The 13,076-nt window shown below is 46.9% G+C and overlaps 1 protein-coding gene across 4 annotated transcripts in view; it reads left to right on the forward strand.

The window, feature by feature from the left end:
- ADAMTSL1 (ADAMTS like 1) overlaps positions 1-6,044 on the forward strand; it is an 883,534-nt gene extending 877,490 nt beyond the window's left edge. For all 4 annotated transcript variants that reach the window (XM_045043883.1, XM_045043884.1, XM_045043885.1 and 1 more), the window contains 3 exons: positions 870-979; positions 1,744-1,964; positions 3,466-6,044. In XM_045043883.1, coding sequence (XP_044899818.1) covers positions 870-979; positions 1,744-1,964; positions 3,466-3,572 — 438 coding nt within the window. In that variant the 3' untranslated portion in view covers positions 3,573-6,044. The remainder of the gene's footprint in view (positions 1-869; positions 980-1,743; positions 1,965-3,465) is intronic.
- The last annotated feature ends 7,032 nt before the right edge of the window (positions 6,045-13,076 follow it).

The raw sequence follows: 13,076 nt of genomic DNA on the forward strand, positions 1-13,076 counted from the left end.
CACACACACACACACACAGAATAGATTGGTAGGAGTTGCCAGAGTCAGGAAAATAAAAGGTAAGAGAAATGGGTGAAGGGGGCCAAAAAGAAAAAATAAGATTTTTTTTTAAGATTTTGACTTATAATTTTGAAGGTTAACAGCTCCCCGGTGGACACTTGGAGTCTAAAGATCCCCAAGAGATTTCTTTCAAAAGTGACCTCCACGAGATGTCTATCGCCTTACTTTACTCAAATAGAAAATTTTGGCTAAGGATCTGCTGCTTTGGTATGGGGTATTTACTGTGATAGTCTGGCTCCATCAACTCTGGGAAAAGTTTAACAATCTCTCTGAGCACATAGCAGGAGAATGAGCAGAGACAGTGCATACCTAAGTCTACTCCTGTTCATCTGCGCTGGGTTTGACCTGGCAAAAATGAAGCCAAAGAAAGGAAAGAAATGATGGACTAGTTAACTTGGATGAATTTAGCAAGAAAACAAACCAAGTTACCCTTTGGACTGAAGGCGTGCTTAAAAGTCTTCTGCTCTAAAGCTTACCACACCACACTCTTAGTATATTATGCCAAGAAACCTTTTTATATGGTTAATCTGGGAGGGAGCTGACATTCTCCGACTGGCTCTACACTACCATTAGCCATTTGCTAACAGAAGGCTCATAGACCACAGGAAAGCTAACTATTCCACTATGGCACAAAGAGAAGAAAATATGCCAATGTTTTTTAGTTGATATACAAAGAGGAGCAAGATGAATGATCTGAAGGCCCCAAACAAAATGCGGCAGAAGGGTTCTGTGTTCCATGCAGCCTGAGCATCGCAGCCTCTCCCTTGACTTGGCTAACATTATACATGCCTCCTTTATCTGCTTCCCAGTGCAATGGGCCTTGCATCGGGCCTCACCTAGCCGTGCAACACAGACAAGTGTTCTGCCAGACACGGGATGGCATCACCTTACCATCAGAGCAGTGCAGTGCCCTTCCAAGGTAAGAGAAAGCCGTGGACCTCCTTTCCCCAACCCCTGGGTCAACAGCATGGAAAGACAGCGTTAAGTGAGTGTTTCTCCTCTAACATCCCCTTTCCCTTTCACCCTCCATTCTCCCCAGGCCATTGTTCTCCCTAGAGATAGATGTGCTGAATGTGCCAGTGTGGGTGCGCTCTCCTCTTTTGCAGACAAAGAGTGCAGAAGGTGCTATTCCTTTGAGGGTGGCCTGATACCGAATGAGATCTGCACTAGCCCTAGGGTGCGCAGGAAGTTAGGGCTACGAAGTGACCGCCAGATCTCAAGGGCTCCACCAGCCCCTCACTCTTGTTGGCCTTCCTATAAAAGTGATGCCGAATGAGGGCTCTTATCCCTGAGTCTCAACCTATCGTTCCCATCCAGTCCCCATTCCCTGTCATGCGTTCCTGTGGCTGTCCCCTTGGGGTGAGGGCTCACCATCCCCGCCCAAGGCCCCAGCCCCAGGCTCTGCCTCTGCCAGCCCCCATCCTGGACAGAGTTTATTCCTGGGTCATACAGCGATACAGACTGTGTACCCATGAGGACGCAGAGGGCCAATCAGAGCAGTTGTCCTTCCGAGATCTTACAACCCCTCACTGACGGAACAGAGACCAGAACCCAGGTCTGGTGGCAATAGAAGTGCTTGAGCAGTTGCCCAACATTCTTAGGTTTGTGACAACGTCTTCACATCTGTTCCCCAGTCCTGTGCCCACAGAGGCAGACCCTAACCCCACCACCCTCGTCCTGCAGGCCCGTGAGCACCCAGAACTGCTGGTCAGAAGCCTGCAGCGTACACTGGAGGGTCAGCCTGTGGACCCTGTGCACGGCGACCTGCGGCAACTATGGCTTCCAATCCCGGCGTGTGGAGTGTGTGCACGCCCGCACCAACAAGGCAGTGCCTGAACACCTGTGCTCCTGGGGCCCCCGGCCGGCCAACTGGCAGCGCTGCAACATCACCCCATGTGAAAACAGTATGTTCCAACCCCAAAGAGTCTTCTGCCAATTCCCCACAGGGCATCGGGGCCAGAGGGCAGTCCCCAGGACTGACCCTGAGCGTAGGGCATTGGACCAGGTTTCCCAAGGATTGTGAGCTGGGGCCAGAGTTGGGTATGTTCACAGGGGTGCATGCAAGCGAGCAAAGATGTGTATACGCATGTCCAGGCCACGAAAGATGGCTGAGTGTGCCCCCAAGGGCTCGATCTTGGCCCTGGGCAAAGCCAGGTACTATTAGCCAAACGCTAAACGAAGTCAGCCTCCAGCTCACCCGCAGTAGTTTGGCTGGTACCCAGGGGACGACAACCAGTGCCTCCTGGGGGCCGGGCTACTAGACAGAAAGCACCGTTTGCACTAGAAGAGCACACAGAGTGCCTCCTGCCCAGCTGGCCTTGCGCCCATCATGGCTCTGCTTCTCACAGAACAAGGACCGGCTGCCCTCCCTCCTTCCCAACCCACGGGCACCCACCGGAACTGTGCAGGAGCCCATGCCCTTGAGATCTACTCTTTCACTCCCTCCTCCCTCAAGTCTGGATCCTCCTCTGCCCAACACCGGCATTTGTATCCCAGTTGGATATTTTTTCTTCCTCTGGACCCAAAACAAACTGGAGGTCCTTCCCCACAGGAAAGAAGACAAAGTATAAGACAAAGAATACAAAGTTTTTAAATGTTGCCATGCAGTTTTCCCCTAAACGGGGCCTCTCTGAGCATGAGATTTCCAACGCTGAGGCAGATGTCCTGTAGGCAAATTGTCCCACTGCCTATACACTGGGGAGGGATGATCTTTGTTCTCTGTGTGGTGCTGACCCATCTTTATGTCGAGAGCTCACCACAGTTAGCACTAATGTTCAGTCAAAGTATTTCAGACTTCCTATGTTGGCCACAGAAGTCCACAACCCAAATCAGCACCAATAGCTAAGGACCATCTCGTTTGTGCCAATACTGAACTAGAGGCCACAGTGCTCGGGCAAGACATGGTCAGGGGAAGGAGTAGAGAGGCTTGGGTGGACAGTGTTAAGAAACTTTCACGGAGGAAAGAAGGCTCACATTCCAGGGGATGAGGCCATCAACCAGGGCCTCACTTGTACACCACGTCAGAGTGGCGCAGCATTGAGTCCTTCTGGGAACCAGCTCGAGGAGAGCCACTTAAATACCACGGGGAAAGGCCAGCTTGCCTTAGAAGGCCAGGCGGTCCCGAGGAGAGGGAGATGAACAGCGCCCTCCGGAAGGAAGCGTGCCATCAGAAAGGCAGTAGAACAGGCCGAGGGTTGGGCCGTGTCAGCCGGCCAACAACGGCAGCCTGTTGGCAGGCTGGGAGGCAGGTGGCTGAGTGCCACCAGAGCGAGGCCAGCCCAGAGATGCTGGACAGCAGGGGCCCCTCCAGCATGGGAGTCCAGTGCCCAAGGCAGACCCCAGGAAGCACCCAGTGGCCACAGCCTTTAGCTCCATTTCACATCTTTCTTTTGTCCCCTTTCCCAGTGGAGTGCAGAGATACTACCAGGTACTGCGAGAAGGTCAAACAGCTAAAACTCTGCCAACTCAGCCAGTTCAAATCTCGCTGCTGTGGGACTTGCGGCAAAGCGTGAAGACAGGGCCCAGGGAAGAACTCTACCCTGGCCACACAGAGGACTCCCGCCACCACCTTGGACAGAACTTAAGCTCTCTTCGTTTATTTATTTATTTTCCTCTCCCCACCCCCGCCCCACACACCCTCGTCCAACCTCCTCCCCCACCCCAGACATGAGGACCTCGGCATGTCCTCTCTCTCGGTTCACTGGAGAACAGAATGTGGGGGAAAGACAAGGAAAGGGGTCTACAGGAGGTTGCCGAGCAGACGCCTCGCCTTCCCAAACCCAGGTCCCGAAAAGGTGGAGGAAGAGGCAGGCGTGGCTCCTGGGGACAGCAGGGAGGCAGAGCCAGTGGCAGACGAGAGATGGGAGGGTAGGCCACAGAGCGTTTGCAAAGCATTGGTACAGACTCCAGACAACCAGCTGTGTCTTTCCTGGCAGCACACCGTCCACACGGGAGTGTGCTTCTGCTTTGTGTCCTCCTCTGCCTCAGCCTTGGGAAGAGCAGGCAGGGAGGGGAGGACACCATCGGGAGGCAAAACCCAGGCCAGAACTCAGCTCTTCTGCCGGGGAGCGTCAAGAACTCCAAGCCCGGATACAGAGCAGTAAGGAGGAGACCATCCAAGTAGGCCCGAAGCACACTTGATGCAGAAAACCACGTGGGGGCTGGGGCGGGGAGGAGACAGAAGCAAAAAGAAACCTGTGCATGGTCCTCAGCGGGGAAGTGCAGGTAGATGGGGAGGAGTGAGGAGGCTCGGGGAAGGGGCCCTCTGGAGTCTGCTGCCCTCGCAGAGGGCACACTGCCTGCTAGGAGACCTGCCCTCCCTGTGGTGCAGGGGAGTCCCCACTCCCCACACTGTCTCGGACTTCTGCCTGTACCCCCCTAGCAAAGCCAGCGAAACGTCAAGATCTACTTGTTCAGTTGAGTGGCCCCTCTCATCTCTCTCTACATCAAGAGTCCCCCCCCCTCCCCAACCCCAGCCCAGAACGATACTGCTGATGTGGGTCAAGGGCATTCTGAGCAAGAACAGGCTGGGGTTTCTGCCTGTATGGCCTTTGCTGCCCAACTTGAGGGCCAGGGGTGGGGTTCAATTTGCCAGATGGTATCCATCGGGTCACAGTAGCCGCTTCCAGAACGGGCCGGGGCCTGTTCAGGGTGGGACAGCGGGCTTGTGCGGGCCCACTGTAAGAGCGGCGCTCCTATTTATACAGCAGCTTGGGGCAGGGTGATGGGGTGCGGTGGCAAAGCCATAGGATAACTAAAGCTCGCAAGAGGGTCCTCAAAGGCTTTTCAACCTGTTCCCTACACACACTGAAGTACTATGAATCTTACAGCAATTAATATCCACCCAGTTTTGGTAATCCAGTCAGCAAGGCAGCACACACACTTGCAGTAATGCGGGTCAGCTAGAGTAACATGGCTGCAGCAAAGTCTAGGGGCAAACCTGAAATCCTGGGACCATTTGGCAAATTGTTCTTTCAGCAAAGGGGTTTGGGTGAGTGGTTTTGGCCACCTCCCCCTTGAGTGGACACCGTTCAATAGCCAGGGCAGCGTGGCCACACTCACTCACCCCTCAGACAGCCTGCTCCCCCCTCACATACAGACTCGCAAAATACCACCCAGCCCCGGGCCACCACCAATACCAGGGCTGTGTTTTCCAGCCCACCTGGAAGTCAAAGACGGGGGAAGACGGTATTAAGCTGTGTCCTCCCCAGGTGAGCTACGGACAATTAAGGTGGGTCTCTTTCTTCCTCACCACGATGGGCTCTAAGAAGTCATGTTACTAAAAAATCAGCGTAATGTTTATTTAAAATAAAAGAGAATGTTTTCTATGTCTGTATATCTTTTGTGAATATTTATTAGGATTTCTTGTATAAAAACGTGCAATATTAATAATTGTACATTGTCATTCAGAAAACAAAGTATTTGGGGGACTTTTTTATTAACTTCCTGCAGTTGTGTTCCTGTAAACTCTGGTAACTATTGTATTGTTCCTATTTTTAATAGAGGCTGATGTTTAACTCTGGATCTATTCACTGTGTACAGAACACATTGTAAAGCTAACATGGGATGACAGGGCAAGAAGAGGGGACTCGTTTGTGACACAATAGTTATGCATGGAATGGAGAATACAAATTCCATACTGCTACTAATGTGGTTGGTTATTTGTAGTTCAATAGCTGTTGAGAACCAGTGGCCAATATTTACATTTTCTAAATAGCCAGGGTCCTCCGGCTCCGCCTCGTGTCAGGTTGGAGCCGTTGGAGGGGGCCTCGGAACGAGCTCGGAGGACCTAGGTTTGGGGTGGGAAGCAGCGTGCTCCTTGCATGAGATGAATGTACATTTACTGTTTGTTCTGTGAATTGTGACTCAGCAGCAACACAAGATGATTAGAGCTGCTGAATAATATGGAAGGAGGCACTTTCCTCCTCTAAAACACAAAAATGCATTTATATTTTTTGTACAGATAATACAGCTTATTTATTTAACTCTTGTCGTCCGAGTCTCTGTTAAGCTCAGCCTTCCGGTCTCGTTCTGTACAGGGGTTGAGGGTGGTTCCCAGCCACTTATGTGTGTTTGGCCGCCACGGAAGAATGGTGGTTTTGAGCTCTGCATGGGAAGCTGGGAGCCCATGCCTGCAGGGCCAGCTCTGTAAGTGAACTCAAAGGAGCTATGTTTGTGGATGTGCACATATTCAGGGTTAGGACTACCCTTGACAATCATCTCATTTATGGCCCTGGGTAGTGGGAACATGGAAGCCACAGTGCCTTCAGAAAGACAGATACATGGGCATCTCGTGGGTGGAGGGTAGATGCAGATTTGGCTGCAGGAGGAGTCTCCAGGTCAGGCTCCCGCCAACAGGGGCGTGCACAGTATAAAGTAGCTGTGTGCTGAAATTCTGGATGGACACCATTAGTAGGAGCTAACACTTACAGATCGTTACTACATTTTCATCCTCACATGAGCCCTATGATTATCTGTGTATGGGTAGACAGAGGCCCAGAAAGCCCAAGGTCAACCAGCTAGTGGAACAGGGATCAAACTCCTAGAAGTCTGGCTTTTTAGCCACAGCCTTTTCCTTACCCACTATGCCATCTCCAGCTTCTCTGTGCAAGAGCGGACCATGCATGGCCACCATTGTGGGTACCATCTTTCCCTACTGCTTGGAGGCTTGTAGATGACAATGGGACATTTTACTGGAGTTGTCACTTTCTCATCCCCTAAAATCAATTCTGCTGGCATTCTGTGGCCCCTACCTCCCTATTTTTAAAGCATTTTAATAGAAATAAAGCTACTATGGGAAGTGCAGAAAAAAATAAAAGCGTATTGTGGCATTCTTCATCAATTGTTTCCAGTGGAAGGGCAGCAAGTCTCCAAGCCCCCAGGATGTCCACACAAAGACCTTTGTGGGAGGCAGTTAAGAACCCCAGCCTGAAAGCCCAATTCCAATCCATTTTCCAACAACTCACCCATCACATCACAGTCTGTTATGCAGTGTAAAAATTAGTTAGAAAGCTCTTCCTGAAATCCCAATTATTTTCTAAGGAGTTTTAGGTTTTGCTTTAAAGAAATAGTCAATACTTGAACTAGAAATACTCACATACCAACAATCAAATAATATCCTACAGAGACCCCAGGGGAGGATGGGAGGGCAGGGATAAGTCAGAGATGCCAGAGCAAAAAAAAAAAAAAAAAAAAAAAAAAAAAAAGGAAGTTTCAAATGGTGGGACAGGCTCAAATAGAACATACGGAAAATTTTCCAGCCCAAATCACAGAGCTCAGCGGGGAGAAAAAGATCCCTATAAGGATGCTCCCAACCACAGCATAAAAGTTCGGAATCTTAACCACAGGCAGGTCCTGGGATTCAAACTGCTCATACCAGAGTCCCCTGCTCGGCCTCAGAAGTTTCTAGGACTTTGACAGCATGTGCCCAGAAAATCTGGGGCCCATCCAAACCAAAATCATCAATAATCACCAAAGCTCATTCATGCCTCAGTTTCTCACCTTTGAAAAGAGGATATCTCCTAAGATAGGGTTTTTATGAGAAAACTAGCAGTTCATTCACATTGAGGAAATCTAGGGTCTCCTGGCACATCACTGAAGCGTTCACCGAATGTTAACTGCTATTATCATCCACCCTACCTTGAAGACAGGGAGATGAGGGCAGAGCATTGGTCCTATTTCATATTCCCATTGTCAGCTGTGAAAGACTGTCCCTAGGTTTTCATTTTTGAGTGAGAAGGACATCAGTCGTTCCTTCAAAGTTCAGTACTACACAATAGTGTAAATAAGAGAGGCATTAGTGAACCCAAATCTGTATATTGGAAGATAACATAATAGCACATGTAGCCCACTCACCAAAATATTGACATACTTTCAGAAATAGTTCCCAGGACAGCTGTTACCTTGTAATCCCAATGTATAATCTAGTTTCAAATCAAATCTGCCATTTCCTTTGATTTACTAAAAAAAAAACAAAAAAACACACACACAAAAAAAAAACAGGGACAAATGCTCATACAAGAGCAAACATACATGTGATGTAAAAGCTAAAGTTAAGGATATCTCACTTACCAAGTGGTAGATTTTCTCATAAACAGCATGCTATGATAATCAATCCTGCAAATAAATCCAAAAAGAATCCAATTTTATTAATGGCTTTCAGCTAAAATGAGACAACTTAGAGCTCAATAATCCATCTGTGGGCCTCCCCAAAGTAGGCAAATTCATCCACAAAGGATAAGGGACTTATGGGGTGAACAGAAGGATGAAGCTCTTAGAAACAGCCCAATGAAAACTGACCTACTGGGTGAATTATCCAAGGAAGGATAAATTAGTAAACAAAATAAAGTGACACCCCCTTGGTTTTGTCTCTTTCAGTCCCTCATTTTGTTCAATGAACCAGCCATGATTTAAAGACTTCAGGATTCAGACTCAGAATACACTGAATGTGAGTTAAACCAGGGAAGGTGATCTACGCACGTCACATACGACCAAGCAGGAAAATATTGATGTGGATACAAGCCTCAGTCAGTAAAGAATTGGATACTCAATGAATTCTACCAACCCTGTAAGATTAAAATTAACCTAAAATTATCATGCGTTCCCACACAGCCATGCAGTCCACTTGGAGATGCTTTTACAGGTTAAATGCGTATGAGCCAATAAGAGACTGTGATCTTTGGCTGACCCGCAGTTTCTTGTTCATAGCACCCGAAGGTTTTCAAATGTGTGTTGCTACCTCTAAACTGGAAGGCAGATATGGTAATCAAGGTTTTGCTGGCAAGAACTGAGCTGTCACCTTGCCTGTCAAGCAGAGGTTTACAACTTCACTCAGATGGATTCTGTGAAGCACCTGGTCCCAATCAAACCACATGTGTCATGCTTCTGATCACACAATATACAGATGTCACTCACCTCTGTGTTTTCCAAAGGCAAAATCCATCTTCAACCAAGGATTTCCCAAGCTGCTCCTAAAGATATGGTTTATACGTGTGTAAACAGAAATTAAACGTGCAGTTTTACGTGAGTGAAGAGAAAGCAGACAGTAGGGAATGGTTCTCCTGCTGAACATAAATAATGTTTGTTTAAGCAGAATGCTTAGGAGGGCCTGAGAGATTGCACAGTCAGCATCCAGACCAGAAAGCATGCCTGGGAAACCTGCTTCCTTTTCCAAGATGACATAAACAGCCCTCCTCTGGGTCTTTGTGATAGCCAGGGCTGACCTTGTTACAACTCCCAAAAAAGGACAGAAGACAAGCTGTGAACAGCTTAGTTACCAGGTAAGCAACTCAGGGAAATGTTTAATGGCCAAGGCAGCGAGTGTGGTGATGAAGTGCATCATGGGCTTGATTTTCTCCTCCTAATCCTCACCATCCTTTGTTTAAATAGCAATGAAGGGGCCAGGAAATGACTGAGCTGAGGCCAGCTGAAGGATGACAAAGTTGTCCAGTCATCCAGGTAGTTCTGTCCTATAGCTGAAGCTCAGTGTGTCAGTGCCAGGGTGCAGAGCAGGGGCCAGATCGATAGGCCAGTCACTCCTGAGCTGAATTTCTTTACCTGCACAGGGCCTTCCTATTGGAATGGAGACACTCAAGGCAACCACCTGGGAGCAAGCTCCCATGATTTGGATCTTCCACTCCCTTTGCAGTGTGAAGGTCTAGCCTGTGCACTAAGGTCCAGCTGGGATGGAAAACAACCAAAGTTCTCATCTGGTCTGGTGGACTTCACTCTACCTTCCCCTGCTAGATAAGCCTTTATCCCTTCTCATCTCCTCTCCTCCCTGATTTCTTTTCCCATCACTTACCTTCCCCTTCCCTCAGAGTCTGAGAAACTCTTGCCAAGTGCCAACTCTGTGCCAGGCCCAGGCTGGGCCCTGGGGACATGGCTTTCAGGGAACTCAGAGTCCAATCAGGAAAGCAGACATATCTCACCACAAATGCCAACGTGAAGTCCCAGGTTTGGAGGAGTTTCCAGCTCAGTTTTCTTCTTCATTTGGTTCCTTCACAGTCAGCACCCAGGGATTTCTCCTTTTATTCCTGATCCTTTCTCATTGGGACTTTACAAAGGTATCCTGACTGAATAAATCTACTCCCTCCCACTTTCTCCTCCAATCTACTCCCCATATAGCAGCTAGAACTATTCTATTGCCTGCAAACACATCAGTGTAACCAGATGCATATGTGTGAAACTAACTTAAATCTACACCCTAAAGGCAGTTAGCTAACATTTAATTACCCAATCATAAATCCACCCTCCAAAAGTGACCAGTGCAAGGATTTAAAATACTGTTATCTAAATCTGCACCAAAGGGTTTCTTAATTAATGCAAAGTTCATTAATTATCACACCAGTGATATGAGCAGTCCTAGAGGTCTGGAAAGGATACATGGCACCACTGCCTCTGTACTAACAGTCTGAGAATCCAGCAAATCCAACAGCTGGGAGCCCCAGGTCTAGAGTTGTCCTTGGTTCTGTACACTACCATCCCCCCACCCCAAGCCACCCTGCTCAGTTTGTTTGATTTGACTAGAGAAGTTTTGGGCTGATCTTATGGTAGGAACATTCACCTTGGAGTAACTATCAGAATGCCTGGATTTGGACAATACGACTTATTTGAGTTCAAAGAGCAGGTTACAGGACTGTGTTGGGCCACTTTGCTGGCATTTACGCCTGTGCCACAATTTGGGCCGGGATTGTTTTCAGTGAAACACACCATCTTAGGAGTAAGACTGCATAGGTGGAGACAGAGAGCTCCAGCCTCTCTTGATGGAGCTACCCATTTTACCAAGGTAACTCAGAAACTGGTGATTAGCCAAAATGGCTTAAATCCATTCACAAAGTGATCTTCGCAAAAGATGGCTTGCACTATACCAGTCCACTGTTTCAAAACCTTCCACACCTTCCCACTGTTGTCAGGACAAGGAACAGACCACTTTAAATGTCCTGAGGCACCCTGCAAACTCATCTCTGGCCACTTTCCCTGGGTGACAGGCCTCAGTTCTTTGAAAGCTCCATGTCCCAATCTCCTTTCCCTTCTTACCTTCCCATAAGCCATGGAATACCAACCACCACACCCCTCCCCACCTGCTCTTCCCTTGTGATTTCTTACTTGGGACCCAGGGCAGGCAAATATGGAGGCTATAAATGTTTGTTACTCACCACTTCCCTCAAGATTGCACCGTTTTATAACTTTTTTCCTACTGCCCTGTGGCAAAGCTGGAAAGCTGGGCCTCTCAGAACTTTGACAGCCCACAGAGGTGGATGCAGCCTGAGACCCAAAGTCAGTAGTCAAAGGCAGGGAATCCTGTACTCGTAAGCTATTCTCCCCCTCCATTCCTCCTTTCTTTCCACACTGCACACATCCACTTTTCAGGGCCAGGTTTGGATTTATGGCTGAAAACTCAGTGTAAGTATTTATAATATCCCCTCTTCTTTCTTTTTCATGACTGAAGTATAATTGACACACAATGTTTTATTACTTTCAAGGGTACAACATACTTATTTAACAATTCTGTGTATTACTCAATGCTCACAATATATGCAGTCACCATACAGTGTTATTAAGTTATTGACTATATGCCCAATGCTGTACTTCTCATCTCTGTGACCTATTAATTTTATAATTGGAAGTTGGTACCTCTTAATCTACTTTATTTTGGCCATTCCCCCACCACCCCCCTCTGGCAACCACCAGTTTGTTCTCTGTATTTAAGAGTCTGTTTATTCATTCGTTTTGTTTTTCAGATTCCACATATAAGTGAAATCCTATGGGATTTGTCTTTCTCTGCCTGACTTATTTCACTTAAAAGCATAATACCTTTTGGGTTCACCCATGTCATCTCAAATGACAAGATCTCATTCTTTTTTTATGGCTGAGTAACATTCAGCCATTTTGTGTCTGTGTACATGTGTGTGCGCGTGCGCGTGTGTGTGTGTGTGTGTGTGTGTGTATGTGTGTAAACCATACATGTATATACACCATATCTTTGTTCATTCATCAATGGACACTTGAACTGCTTCCATATCTTGGCTATTATAAATAATGCTGTGATAAACAGGGGTGCATATATGGTCAATTAATCCATGACAAAGGATGAAAGAATATATAATGCAGAAAAGACAGTCTTTTAAATAAATGGTGCTGGAACAACTAGACAGCTACATACAAAAGAATGAAACTGAACCACTTCCTTATACCATACACAAAAATAAATCAAAGTGGATTAAAGACCTCAATTTGAGACCTGAAACCATAAAAGTCCTAAAAGAAAACATAGGCAGTAATTTCTTGGCCTTAACAACATATTTATGGATAGGTCTCCTCAGGCAATGGAAACAAAAGCAAAATAAACTATTGGGACTACACCAAAATAAAAAGCTTTTGCATAGCAGAGGAAACCATCAACAAAACAAAAAGGCAGTGTAGTGAATAGGAGAAAATATTTGCAAATGATGCATCCAATAAAAGGCTAATATCCAAAATACATTAAAAAACTGTATACACACAAAAAATGTGATTAAAAAATGGGCAGAGGACTGTTATTCAACATAGTATTGGAAGTCTTAGCCTCTGCAATCAGACAACACAAAGAAATAAAAGGCATCCAAATCGACCAGGAGGTCAAACTTTCACTCTTCGCAGATGACACTATAATCTATATGGAAAACCCAAAAGATTCCACCAAAAACTGCTAGAATTGAATCATGAATTCAGCAAAGTTGCAGGATATAAAATCAACACACAGAAATTGGTTGCATTCCTATACACCAACAATGAAGCGACAGAAAGAGAAATCAAGGAATCGATCCCATTTACAGTTGCACCAAAAACCATAAAATACCTAGGAATAAATCTAACCAAAGAGGTGAAAAATCTATATGCTGAAAACTATAGAAAGCTTATGAAAGAAATTGAAGAAAACACCAAAAAATGGAAAAAGATTCCATGCTCCTGGATAGGAAGAACAAATATTGTTCAAATGTCGATACTACCCAAAGCAATCTACGTATTCAATGCAT

This window comes from Felis catus, chromosome D4 (assembly GCF_018350175.1).
Source record: "Felis catus isolate Fca126 chromosome D4, F.catus_Fca126_mat1.0, whole genome shotgun sequence".
NCBI lineage: Eukaryota > Metazoa > Chordata > Mammalia > Carnivora > Felidae > Felis > Felis catus.